This window comes from Anolis carolinensis, unplaced genomic scaffold (assembly GCF_035594765.1).
Source record: "Anolis carolinensis isolate JA03-04 unplaced genomic scaffold, rAnoCar3.1.pri scaffold_11, whole genome shotgun sequence".
In the NCBI taxonomy this organism is placed as follows: Eukaryota; Metazoa; Chordata; class Lepidosauria; order Squamata; family Dactyloidae; genus Anolis; species Anolis carolinensis.
In genome coordinates this window covers 25,393,864-25,407,029 of record NW_026943822.1, presented here as the reverse complement: position 1 = coordinate 25,407,029, position 13,166 = coordinate 25,393,864, and the positions used below count along the sequence as shown (strand labels likewise).

The following is a 13,166-nucleotide window of genomic DNA, read 5'->3' as shown; positions in this document are numbered from 1 at the left end:
ACAGCCAAATCAATGCAATTAAAAATAAAACTGAAACCAGAGAAAGGAGGGGTCTCGCATCCATTCTCCTGCTATTATAGTCCAGAGATGAAGCTTTTTCACTGAAATAAATAGCGCTGAACAGCAGCCCAAAGATTAAGCCTTTAATTAAATGGGTTTATTGCCCACAGTTACACCCGAGAACTCCTTCCTGTTTTTCAATAAATGCTTCCATTCCAGTAAACTGCTGAGCTTTGAATCCCTCTTGAGGAACTAATGTGGCTTTTCCCTTTAACTTCTGGGGATGGTTTTGCTCAGACAGAGATTAAAGCCCCAACAACAACGCAAGGCCCAGGAGTTAATCTGCACTGTTTCCTGTGAACTCTTAACTCATCCTGCTTTTGTGGCATTTGTCGTTTGGGTGAAAAATTACTCCAACCAATAGACAAAGTCAGAGTCATTCTCCTTCCTCTTCCTCCATATTTTGGAAGCTGTTTTTGTTTTAAAGCACAGAACAAGTTGTATAGAAGAAATATATATATCTCTCTCAGAGAATCCCCAGCTGCATTTGGGAAAACAAGGCTTCCACCTGCCTAAGTACTGAGTATTAAAAGAAAATATGTCATTATACAGAGAGATTGCCTATTTCTTGGAAGCTTTTAGAGATGTCTGGCAAGGAAGTTGGAGAGGCATTTCTCTCCTTTTCCATTTGAGCGCAAAGCTCCCTGGCTGCTTTCTGGTTTCCAAAAAACACAAATGCTTCAAAATGTAGAAGGGGGAGCAAAACAAAGGACAGCTATTAAAAGAGTTAAATACACCGTTTTGAATAAAGATCAGCGAAAGTACTAACTGCCACGATAACACCAAAGAAGCAGACATCCAAAAAAATAAAATGAAGCAAGAGCCATTAGGAAGAGGAGGAGGAAATTAATTTTCAAGAGCTGGCTCAAAAATTAAGCAACCCTGCCTGGTTGTGCAAGCCATTAAAAACAGGAGAAAAAAATTACTCATTCCTTTCTTTCTTCTGCCAAGGACATTTCCAAGGAAATTTAATTATTTTTAAAAGGCTCAAATGGGTTCTAGTGGTACATTCAGGAAGTGTTGCTAAATCTTAATGAACTTCTTCTGGTTAAAGAATGTCTTCTCGGATGGACATGTGCACACGCATGGCAGCTAGCTATGCCTCCAATGGCCTGGGCAGCTTCCATGTCATGCCTGTGAGGATCGCCAACCCTGTCCGCTTTTCTTCCAGAGGTCTGCCCTTTCTGTTGCTCTGCGTGCCTCCCTACAACACGGTCCCAAATGCTATTTGTTTGGAATGCTTCCCCACTGCGACTCAAACCCCAGCCGCAAAAAAACCTGCTCCATTCACAAACACCAACTTCCATAAAGAGCCTGAGCGCAGAAGTCGGTTTCCGAGGCCAAACCGACTCCTTTCGAGGCCTCTTTGCCAGCATCTGTTCTTGGAGGCTGTGTGTATTTTATATGCCCCTCCCCCCATTCTGAGTCCCAAAACACTTAAGCGCAAGCCCTCCCCGACTGCATTTCCCATCCCACCTCCCTCCACAATGTACCGTTTCCCAATTAGCAGGCATCTGGAAAAGCCACACCCGCACAAGCAACAACGCTCCCTCCCGGCACAGACTTCTGGCTTGCTTTGACAGGTTAAATGCCAAGCGGCCCGGCCGGCTGCCCCTTGCCCTCCCTTTCCCCTTTCTTTTCATTTCCCCACAACCGCTCTTCCAACTTGGAACTCTCAGCAGGTGCTCTCTGTCCTCTGCCCCAACGGCTGCCCCAGCCAAGTTTCTCCCTAAGAGTTATTCACACCTAACCTTGAGTCTCTCGGCTCCATCTCCCCTGGATCCCAAAGCAGCCAAAGGAATAGCGGAAAGGGCTTCTTACCAGCGAGGAGACCGGTCGAGCAGCTGCTGTTGCGAGGCTGGCGGCTCCATAGCTAGCGCTCAAGCTGCCAATAGGCCCGTTGTGGACGGCTCCCAGCAGGCTCTGGATGTCGGCGGCATGGGCCCCGGCCAGGCTGGTGGAAGGTCCCACTGCGTGGTTCCGCAGCACGTTGATGGCATCGTCCAGCCGGTCCAAGCGGTCCTCCATCCGCGACTGCTGCGGCAAGAGGGCAAGGGGTCACCGATCGTGCCCAGGGAAGGGAGGGGCATATCCATGGACTGGCATGCTTTCTATGGGGGGGCCACGGGATGCGGGGAACGAAACACTGGACAAGCAGGAAGGGCCTGGCTTGGGAGGCAGCCAGATGACATACACTAAACCAGTGCCTGCTCATACTGCCGTTTGGTATTTGGGGATTTAGCTTTTGGGGAGAATAATAAATATAACAGTCCAGATTGGATTGAGAAGGGACGACAGGATGCATAGTTCCCCTGAGGAATTTGGAAAAATAGGGGCTTTCCAGTCAGCCAGTGCTTGTGAGACTGAAAAGGGGAGACACAACATGCAACAAACCCAGTGTAAACCTCAGCCCTTCCTCCGCCTTGCAGCTGCGGCCTTCCCCCCCCCCCCCTCCCGCCAAGCCCCAAAGGTATAACATCATGTTTCCTTGCAAAGGGCTTTGGAAATGAAGCAGGACGCCAGGGAAATGTAGTCAAGAAGCATGGGCTACCGGACCTGCTTTAAGGCAACTCGGTCCCCTGCAGCCCCAGAGCACAGCTCACATGGAGCCAAGAGCACGGACTATTGCTTAGCCCCCCATTCAAATTTGGGGTCTCTCCTGTCACGTGCTTCTGATGGGGTCTATTATGGGGAAATGGTTTTCCCTTCTGTAATGTCAACACACTTGGCGCTGCCCTCACAACCCTTACCCCGCCCCCTTTATTTAGGTTTATTTCTCTTTCAAATAACGTATTTGAATCTAATTTCAGCCAAGGAAGGTCTCAGGATGGTCTGAAGGAAGGGGCGCGCCATCCATGGTAGACTAATGTATGCCATAAAGTGCGGAGGGCTACTTTTAAAGAAGAAATCTGTAAGTAGAGTTAACAGGGTGGAAATACATATATGTCTATATTTATACAAAGGCAGCATCTTAAAGAGAAATAGTACCTCACAGACATCCTTTAAAAAGGACATAGCATCTTGCAAATGCTCGTGAAGTTGCTGCTCAACGCGGTTTTTCTGGCAAAGTCAAGACAACAGGAAGCAAAGCACAGGTTAGGTAAAGTCTAAAGAGGTGCGTTATTCAGCCACAGTGGTTAGTCAAGTTAATCCCACAAAGCCGGGCTTGGGCGGAAGGAGGAGAGCCTCGGGCGCCCCAAACGGCAGGAACAGCGAAAGGTCCCATTTGCACAATTCGCAAAATGGGTGGCAAGGGTTGGATTCTCTTTTCTTGCTTATTAGCTCCGTCAGAATAAGGACAACTTTGGAGACCATTTCTCTTTCCATTGTGGTTCCTGTTCTATGGCTTGAATAATCCCTGCCCACCTGCTAAGTTTACAAGCCTCCGTGCTCTCAAAAAACTCTCCAGAGCAAAGGATCCTCTCCTTAACCTGCCAGTGGTCTAACATCTCCATGTTTTTGCATAGAATCACAGAGTTCCTCTGGGTCATCAGGTCCAATCCTTGGCTCAAGGCAAGATTCAGCAGAAGGATTAAAAAGGGGAGCCAGGCTTATTGTGATACTTTAATAAAATGCATGAGGATGTCATGAGGGTTTTGCAGCCAGAAGACAAAAGGTGTGAAATATTTGCTCAGATGAATCCGGTTGGAGCGCGTCACAAAACAGGTTCCCTAATTTCAACCCCAAATATCACACACCAGCTGTCTTGAGTGTTTCTTCCAGTGCGGAAGGAGCTTGATGCCCAGAGAACAGATGGCAGAAGGCCCACCCGTTGCTGCGCTTGGTATTGTTCACTTGAAGGCAGCCGTTTGTGAGCAAGAATCCCTCTGCAGCGCAGCTACTCTCCTTCGCTTGAGGGACCGGGGTCCATCAGAGACACAAGGAGACCCCCCCCCCCCAATTCCCATCCCATTGGCGTTAAGCAGTCCTTACCAAGGAGTGCAGGGAGTTCTCATAGTTGGGCGAGGAAGGGGCCTGTCCTCCGGCCCGGGACCACTGGCTGGCACCTACCAAAAGAAAGGCGGTTAAAACACGGAGGCAGCAAGCCTCCATTGGAGCTGGTAACAACAGATGCATTGGCTGCCAGGACCAACCAGGCTGTTTCTTATCCCACTGACAGGTGTACATTTCTTGATAATAGGAAAGCTAAGATTTCCAGGATATGCACTTTTCGTCTACTTGCTTGGACTCTTCGTTGGTGCAGGAAAGGCTTCTGCACAATGCAGTATAGGAACAGTATGCCCTCAGAGCTCCATCATCCAGCCATTAACTTTAATTTCCTTGCTAAATTTCACTGAGGAGCTGCTTGTGAGGCAGTGGAGGCCCAAGCGTTAAAGGAAGGATGGGACCGGACCCACAGCGGAGGAAGCGGTGGCCCCGGGAGCATCGCAGTTCTACTTGCTGAAGGAAATCAGGAAGCAAGAAACCTGTGCTAGGAAAACCCAGCAAAATCTGGGTTTAGCTGCCAAAATGTGGGCAGCAGGAACAGGTAAATGTTCATATAGTGTGGGCTTGAGAGGGGTAACCTCTGCTGAATTCTTTGCGGTTGTTTTTGAGGAAAACTTGTGATTTGAGCGCGTTTTCCTTTTGTTGTGCGTGTGGTCGTGTCATTCTGCTGTTGACTTCCAAAGTTCTCAGGGAAAAGAAAGAAGGTCCTACCTGTGAGTGGCGAAGGGGATCCAACCGGTGTGGAGGGATTGGAAGGAAAGCTGCTGCTGGTGTGGTCAGGAGAATAAATCTAAAGGGCAAAAAGAAAGGCAGACTTCAGCACGCGCATTGATACTCTGTGCCAGAAACCTAAAGGAGATCCTAGCTGTCTCTCAGTATGTAGGAAGGAGACGGAAAGCAAAACAAGTCTCAATCAAATGCATTTTTTGTGAATACACTGAGATTCAGGTATCCTCCTGTAATAATTTGGAAACAACCCTGTTCCCAACAATGGGTGAAACAACCTACAAAAACAACAATACAGTTGTCCCACGTTGTCCGCTCTCCTTTGACGTTTTATTCCTGGTACAAATGCCCTCCTGGCAAAACAGGCCAGTGACTTTTTCTTATACAGAGAAACAACCCAGGCATGCAAAATGTGTGTCCCGCTCCAGCCACCCAGGAAAGCAGAAGTGCAAATACATCTTCTCCTGAAGACTGGAGCCCAAATTCAACAACCACATTCTTCATGCTGCGAGAATGTGCCTGGCCCGCCTCCTCTGGGCCTTGATGTGCCTTCTCTTTCTCCAGAGTGGCTGCAAGGCACCCAGCGAGTGAGCGACTGAGAAAGAGGGAGCATGTTTTTATCCACTAATAATCTCAACAATGGTTAATGAAAGCAAGCTGGCATCACAAACACGTGACCAAAGAGAGCTTGTTTCCAGACTAACCATGTCTCTGGACAGCAGAGCAGAACCAGACACAATGGCTTCCAAATGTCTCCTTCATAGCCCTGAAGGAGGCCCATGCCAGCTCAAGGTTTGCCTAGCCACACAGTTCACGCCTTCATGACATTCATTCTCTGAGACAGAAAACATGGGCTAATCCTGCTGGAAAGGTCCCTCTCTCCGACCAACTGGCTTCTCTGACATTTTAACACTGGTGAGACTGCAACCAAGAACGCCTCCATGGGTCTCCAGTACTTTTCAGTTCAATAATGGCCAAAGCCACCAGCCCTGTGGGGAATGGCCACAGAAAAAGGCATTCATGTTGTGCAGCTCCACGGAGTTGATGGAGAGCAAGGGCTGCATAAGGTTTTCAGAGAGCTGGTTCCAACAGGAAAGGGCTTCTTGGGTGCAGAGGAGCAATGAGGAGAGATTTGTAGGGCCTTCTGCCAAGGAGGCCTCCTTTTCCTGCAGCCAAGGACACCCCTCCCTCAGCCATTCAAGATTCCTATGAAAGCCCCCCACCCGCCCCAAAGGCTGAGCCAGAAGAGAGGGCTGGAAGTCCCCAACCTGGCTGCCTGAAGGCCCCATTGCAGCCCTGCTTTGTCCTGCTCCAGCCACCCAGGAATGGCTTCCCAAAGCCACCTTCCGCGCCCCCCCCCCCTTGCCTTTGTTCTGGGACCAGGGGCCATTTTGAGATCCCAATGGAACAAAGGCTGCCCCCCCCCAGTCCCCCGCCTCCAAACAGAGGTTCTGACAAAAGCAGATCTGATATAATCAACAAAGTTAAACAGGCCCCAGCTTTGATCTCCTCTAAATTAAAGACCCAGTGTTTTGATTTGGCATTAAGGCCTGAAATAAACCAGATGTTTCTCCCCTCCGCCGCCGCCGTCCACGGGCACCGTCTCAAGGGCTATTGTTTGGCAAACGTTCAGGGAGACACGTTAGAAACGCCACACAAACACCCAGATTGTCTTTGCTCTCTCTCCGCACTGGTTCATTATCCAAACCGACGTCTAATCCACGGGGCTTTGCGAACTTTGTGTAAATACTTTCATGTACAATTCTCCTTTCTTGCCTACTCTGAGATTAAGACCACAATTATCCAGGCTTAAGCCTGAAATAAAAGAACCTTTGCAAACGTATTATCTGGCCCTACATGTTTAATCACACAGTATTCTGGATGGCCTTTAATGCTAAAAACTGGAGAAGTAATGCTGAATCTTCTGATGTTTCACACATGAAAGGCCTCTTAAAAGAAAACAAAACAAAGAGGTATGTATGCTGCCAGCAGAACCATTGCTACTAACAGTACTTAAAAGCTAGGGTGCGGAGAGGAGGAGGAGGAGGAGGAAGGCTGGTGTGGTTTCATCACTTCAAAGCCAGTTTCACCCACTTTAACCAGAACATTCACCACACAAAGCCATGCCACCGCATGCCAAGACCCCAAGTGAGTCCTTTCACATGGCCACTTCCTTCCTAAATACCCCAAAGGGGCCCGATCCTGTTTAGATTCTGGAAGTTAAGCGGAGCCAGCCATGGCTTGGCCTTGGAGGGAGAAGTCCAGGTGCTCGAGGCCGTATTTCAGAAGAAGGATCTGGGGAAGCTGCCCCTGAATCCTCAGAGAGTATTTTATATAGTCTCTACTTGGTACAAGCAGCAAAATAGGAAGCAACAGTAACAGTACATGGTTTCATCCTATGGTATCCTGGATTTGCAGTTTATGGGAATACACTGATAATTCTCCCGAGGATCCCACAGCGCATGGTGTGAAAGAGCCCAGGAACAAGCACAAACGTGGCCACGATGGATCCCAGAAGCATTACTTACAGAGGCCAGGGCTTTCCCGAGGGCGTCCCCCGTCTGAGAGCTTCCGGTCGCATTGCCTCTGTTGACTGCAAAAGAAGGCAACAGAATGGGGATTGAATGCCAACGGTCAGTGTTGCATGGCCCAATTGAAGAAAAATGCTCTCCCAAAGGAATGGCTGTGAGGAAAGTGAAGGTCGCCCAGTCTCTTCGTAGGGCCAGCTTTGTGCCATACCGGGGCTCAAAAAGCTTACCCAGAATGCTGCTGTTGTCTGACCCATTGACCGGTGGGGTGTGGGAGGCTGCTGCGTAGGACGAACCACTGCCGCTGCCTCGGTGGAAGCTGGACATCGGAGGAAGGCTGGTGTTGAGATCAGTGGGCGAGACCGAGTGTGGGGGGTAGCTCTAGGAAGAAGCAGAAACGGGGAATGAGGACGAGGAGAGCCCCCAGGATAAGCCAACCTCCTAATTTGCCTGCCTGCCTCACACCTGAGTTACGGGTTAAAAGCTTAAGATGTAAAACTGAGGAGGAAAAGATCACCTTAAACTATCTGCCTTTTCCAGTAACATACAAGAAAGGGGTGTGTTTTTCAAAAGGTAACATGACCCTTGAGGCAAAGTAATATTCATTTGCATTGATTAAAATCCAGCTATCACAGATCAACCACTATTAAGCTGTTGTACCGCACCTTGAGTCACAAGGAAAAGCAGGGAATATATTATTGTTATTATTATTATTATTATTTTATTGATTCTTCCACCAATTCAAGGGACTGAAGAGTGGAGCAAAACAAGATAAATACCCTACTTCTTCACTTCACTTGTTCCCTGCAATCTAAACCAGGTCTGGGCAGATATTGGCCCTCCTAACAGCCTATCGGAATTGTGGGAGTTGAAGTCCAAAATACCTGGAGGAAGGGCCAAAGTTCACCCATGTCTGAAAACCTATTGGCCTTTAAAGGACGCTTCCCCTGACGGTAGGATGATGGGGAGCCGGGTGCGGGTCTTACCAGGCGCTCGTGAGCGTGTCGGCCGCCAAAGCTGCCGGCGTGTGTGACGTGGGAGGCGGCGGCCCCTTCCAGCATGGCCCCGTATCCCGCCTGGCTCACCCCGTTGGAAGGGCTCCAAGGGTCAGAGGCTGCGTGGGTCCCATCTTGAGTCGGTCCCATGGGGAGGGGAGAGAAGGGGAGGGAAAAGAAGAGGCACTTAGCCAGAGCCACGGTTTTTACCATAAGGCAAAGAGCACATGTTTTTGCACAACACTGCAGTTTCACTTCCCCGCTTCTGCTGCATCGCTTTTACCACTTTTCCTCTGTTCTGCGGCTACCCCAAGATGGTGCTGACAAGGCATTGAGCCCCTCTGATAATTATGGAGGAGGAGGGAGAAGACTCGGTTTGGGGCAAATACTTTCTATTCAGAAGCCTCGGGGTTCAGACAGGTTGCCTTCAGGAGCAAACAGCCAACATCATTTCCTGTTGAGGCCTGGTCCAAGGAGGAGAGCTCTGCTTTTCTGCAACGCCCCAATTTCCACAGCTTTATTGTGTTTTCTCATGAGCTTTGTCTCCTCATGATGTATCCAAGAGAAAGGGCTCTGGCTCCAGGGCCCACTCGTTTGCCTTTTGGACAGAACTCTCTCCCAGCCCCACGTTTCAAATGCGTTTATTCTCTTCTTGCCAGCTTTGCTCAGCTTGTACAACCCAACACGGGAACTACAAATACTATGACGTGGATGATCCTGAATTTGATATGGCTTTACACACTCCCCCCCCCCCCCCCCCCCCCAATTCTCATGTCTTTTAAAAAATAGCTCTGTTTGTAATGTCTCACCTTGTAAAAGGAAAGTGCTGGCAAACATACTGCTTGGTGGCTTTGGAGATGGGTAACTTGGAGATTCTCGATTAAAGTCATCTGAATTTGGGGATGGCGCGTAGACCTAAAACCACGGCAATGAAAGGAGAAATATGTAAAGGGTCAACATCGCAGGAAAAGCTTAAACCTAAAGAAACTAGAGCATCAATGAGATGACACCCATGCTTCACGGAGTCACAAGCTTTTCAGAAGTCCATGGCACACGAAAACACAGGTGAGTCTATATATGCAACACCTTTGAGACATTTATATAGGCTGTACCTAGCTGAGCCCACTTCTGGTGGCCCCCTCTTTCCAAACTGGAGTTTTATTGTCAAGATTATTTCAGAAAAGGTTTGCCATCAAGGCCTTCCTCTGAGGCTGAGAGAGTGTGACTCGCCCAAGTTTGCATCTAGCGGGTTTCTATGGCTGTGACCCGTTTTTTTCTACCAAATGGGATACTTCATAGACTGAATTATCTGCAACCAAGGTGTGGCAGCCACCTGTTTTTGCCCAAATCTGGCCCAATGAAAAGCGCAAGGGCCAGGAGCGTATGGCGGGAGGGAGGCCCAATGGGTTTCTCTGGTGCCTACGGCATGGCTTGCAAAAACGTTGCTGCAGAAACATCAAGCCGCGCTCGGGCCCTGTCTGGAAGTGGGAGATCAAAGGATTCTTGCGGCAAACGCGCCACTGATGTGCTCTCCAAGATTTCATGAGCTCCAGATGCGAGGAAGCCGGCTGCCAACCCCATAAAAAGAGCAAGTTTCCCTTTGTTGCCATCAGAGCCGCCCCCAAATTAAAACCAGGCCTCTCCAGCCCTCTGATGATCACCTGCAGATGAAGGCCCTCTCCCTCTCGCTTAATCACGGGGTTCGTTTTTGGTTACGAAACAACGTAAGTAAAAAGCACGAAGGAGGATTGCCTCTGAGGCTGAGGCGAAGGCGCCCAGGAGGAGGCACAACCAGGCTCAGAGTCACTTTGGGTTTTGGGAGGCGGGCAAGGGAGGGCCCCCGATCCAAGGCAGCCCCCAAACCTGGCTCTTCTGGGCCTCCCCAAAGGCCATGCAACAACACAAGTACGTAATTCAGTAGTTCAACTCCGGCTTTGTCCTGGCAGGTGGACACAGGCATCGCCTGCAAGGAGCTGTAGTCTGACAAAGTCTTGAGCCTTCTTGCTAAAAGATGCTGATGCCTCACCAAACTACAAATCCCAGCATCCCATAGCATTGAGTCATGCATTGAGACATTGAACAGATCCACCTTTCCTTCTGGGCACAAGGTGTTGAAACAGGCCATTTCTGATTAACCACACTTTCCTGTTATTAGCTCTGGAACAAGCTACCATTTTAAACTGGGAAATGATTAGTATTCAATCAGCACTGGCTGTAGTGTGCTTTGCACAAACATATGAACAAAAGGTTCAAAGAGATCCTGGCTTGCTAAGCAAGGTAGAAGTGACTGAACCAGACAAAAGAATACATTGTGGCTTGCATTTTGCATAACGGCATATTCAAATAAAAACATCAGAGCTGATCTAATACTGAGGAACATGGAATGTAAACGTGACTTGCGTGGAGAGAGATTTACTGCAACTTCATGGACAAAAGTATTAGATTACAATTAAACTGCTCATTTTTCCTTTTTCAGTAGCAGTATCTTTACAAATAAAATCAAAAGAATAGGAGAACAGGGTGCATATGAGTAGTCTTCAAAAGTGCAGGGCACCTTGTGTTGTCCTGTTGCTCCTCCACTTCATTCGGTTTTCCAGAATATTAATCCAGCTTTAACAAAAATGTGCCCCACAGTATCCGAAGGAAAGGCGCCCGCCATGAAATCAGAAAGGGGCAGAGGTTCTTATTTTGTGATGCTTTCCCCACCAAAGATTAAACCCCAAAGAGTAAATAGTGGTTCATTTCCTATGGCAAAACCAGCCGCTCAAGATCTTGGGACAAGGGACGGCCAAGGCTCCTCAGCTCCCTTCCAGCTTTAGACTTTACTCTTCCCAGAAAACACGCAGATGCATTATTCTGAACAATAAAAAAGGAACGGAATGCTCTAAAATAATCACAACAATAATCTGTGTATATATACTGAAGGAAGCGCACTGAAATGAGAACCCGTTTTAGCTTTAGGCTTAAGCTACACAGGAATTACTTCTTGCTCCCTGCTGATGCAGCAAAGTGTTTTGTGTCTCTGTTGCAAAGTGTTAAAAGTGGAAAATATTTTGATTATTGGTTATTTCAAACAAAAGCACTGTTAGCAATGTTTATTATTGTTTCCACACAGGCTTTTATTCTACCCGCCTCTCCTTTGCTATTATTATAACTCGCTGACTCCTTGTCCTCCTTCAGTGTCCAAAGGGCCGCAGGGTCAAGGAATGCCATCTACGCAAACAGATTATTGAAAGGGGTCCCAAAAAGACCCCCCCATGTGTTTCCCTATTCTGCTGCCACAACACAAACAGGCAAGTGAATACACTGAGCAATACATTCCCTTTGCTCTGCTTTAAAACTCACACAAGAAATCAAACCTCACAATCCCATGCGCAAACAAGAAGAGCAAAGGGAATGGGAGAGGACAATCTTCCTGTTGCATCATCATCATCATCATTATTATTATACAACTACAAAGCCAAAGAGGAATCCAAAACCCATGCTGCTTAAAAGGGCTACAAAGCCCATGATACTAAGAAGGACTACAAAAGCAATAAGGCTAATAAGGATTCCTTATGATTAGTGTTATTATTGTGTTATTATGCAACTACAAAGCCAAAGAGGAAACTAAAACCCATGTTACTTCAAAGAGCTCCAAAACCCATGATGCCAATAATAAGGATTTCAAAGCCCATGATGCTAAGAAGGACAGCAAGAGTAACAAGGCTAACAAGGATCCCAAATTATTATCTATTCAGGACATCTACCCAAAACCTACGCATGAAAGTTAAAAAGCCAATTTCACGGGGAAGAAGAAGGAGCACAATCCTTTCAGGAGCCCCGTCTTTCCTTCCGCAACACAACTTCCCATTCCTGCACGGAATGAGCCTCAACACCGAAGCATCACAACACTTCTGCCATGCCGCTTCCTAACTCTTCTGCCGCTTCCTAACTCTTTGGGTTCACAAGACTCACAGAAGGCCCCTGTCGTGCGGCTCCGTCCCTCTCCTGACCACAAGAAGCCTGGAAATACTTACGGAGATCAAAGCCTCCCCTCCTCACTGCTGCGGCAGCAGAACAAAGGGAGAAATGCCCACAAAAGCCGTACAGCCAAGATTCTGGTTTACTTCACTCTTCACACATACAATTTCAAAGCAGCCTCTAGAGGCTCAGGAGGAGAAAAAGGAAGGGAACTGGCTCACCTTTGAAGGCTCTTGGCTTGGGGACTGGGGCCAAGAAGAACAGGCCATTCCCCCAAAGTTGCCCGACACCGCGAGGTATTTTGGGAGAGAGGGATTCTTCCATACCTGAGCAATTTACTCAATGCCGTACTGTTCTTGTTAAAGTTATTTTACTCACAGTTTCAGCATACAAAGATGCTTTAACAGTTAAATATCAGTGATAATCACAAAGCACAAGAGGCTGAGATTATATCGAATTAGGGCTCAGGATGGGATGCCCTGACCATTCTTGCAATCCAATCCAATCCAATCCATCAACCACTGCCTGATCAAATAGCTTGCTCAGGTAAAAGTCAGGAATTTCTCTCTTTTTGAAGAAAAGCTTAAAATTTACAAAAGTTTACAGCTGACACTGAGCAACAAATTGCTCGTTGTGTTTCCTACAAAATTCAATCCAGGAAATATTCTTCTAACAGCAATGAAAAGTGGACCTTCCTCCCCCTTTCACTGTAAATGAAAATACTCTCAATGCTACTGAAAGCAGAGTAGGTAACTGTGAAGCCGAGTTTCCGAAAAGGAACTCTGCTGAGCAACGTCATGGTCAAGGCTCCTTTCTGAAATATTTCCACAAAGTCCTGTGTTTGTGGTTTCCAGAAGCCACAAAATGGAACCGTCTCCACATGTTCCCCATCCCAGAAAAGGAAGGGATGCATTCCATGCGCCGGCGTATCTAAGCTGCTTGAGCG

At 47.9% G+C, this 13,166-nt stretch overlaps 1 protein-coding gene across 9 annotated transcripts in view; it reads right to left on the bottom strand.

The window, feature by feature from the left end:
* The window catches only part of tcf12 (transcription factor 12), a 48,080-nt gene that overhangs the window by 4,777 nt on the left and 30,137 nt on the right, over nt 1-13,166 (bottom strand). For 4 of the 9 annotated variants that reach the window (XM_062963418.1, XM_062963421.1, XM_062963422.1 and 1 more), the window contains 7 exons: nt 9,067-9,172; nt 8,249-8,391; nt 7,493-7,643; nt 7,263-7,327; nt 4,720-4,798; nt 3,994-4,067; nt 1,882-2,097 (listed from right to left, as the gene is read on the bottom strand). In XM_062963418.1, the coding sequence (XP_062819488.1) occupies nt 1,882-2,097; nt 3,994-4,067; nt 4,720-4,798; nt 7,263-7,327; nt 7,493-7,643; nt 8,249-8,391; nt 9,067-9,172 (834 nt within the window). Of the gene's footprint in view, nt 1-1,881; nt 2,098-3,048; nt 3,121-3,993; nt 4,068-4,719; nt 4,799-7,262; nt 7,328-7,492; nt 7,644-8,248; nt 8,392-9,066; nt 9,173-13,166 lie in introns of all 9 variants that reach the window. The other 5 variants (XM_062963414.1, XM_062963417.1, XM_062963415.1 and 2 more) reach the window with 3 other exon arrangements.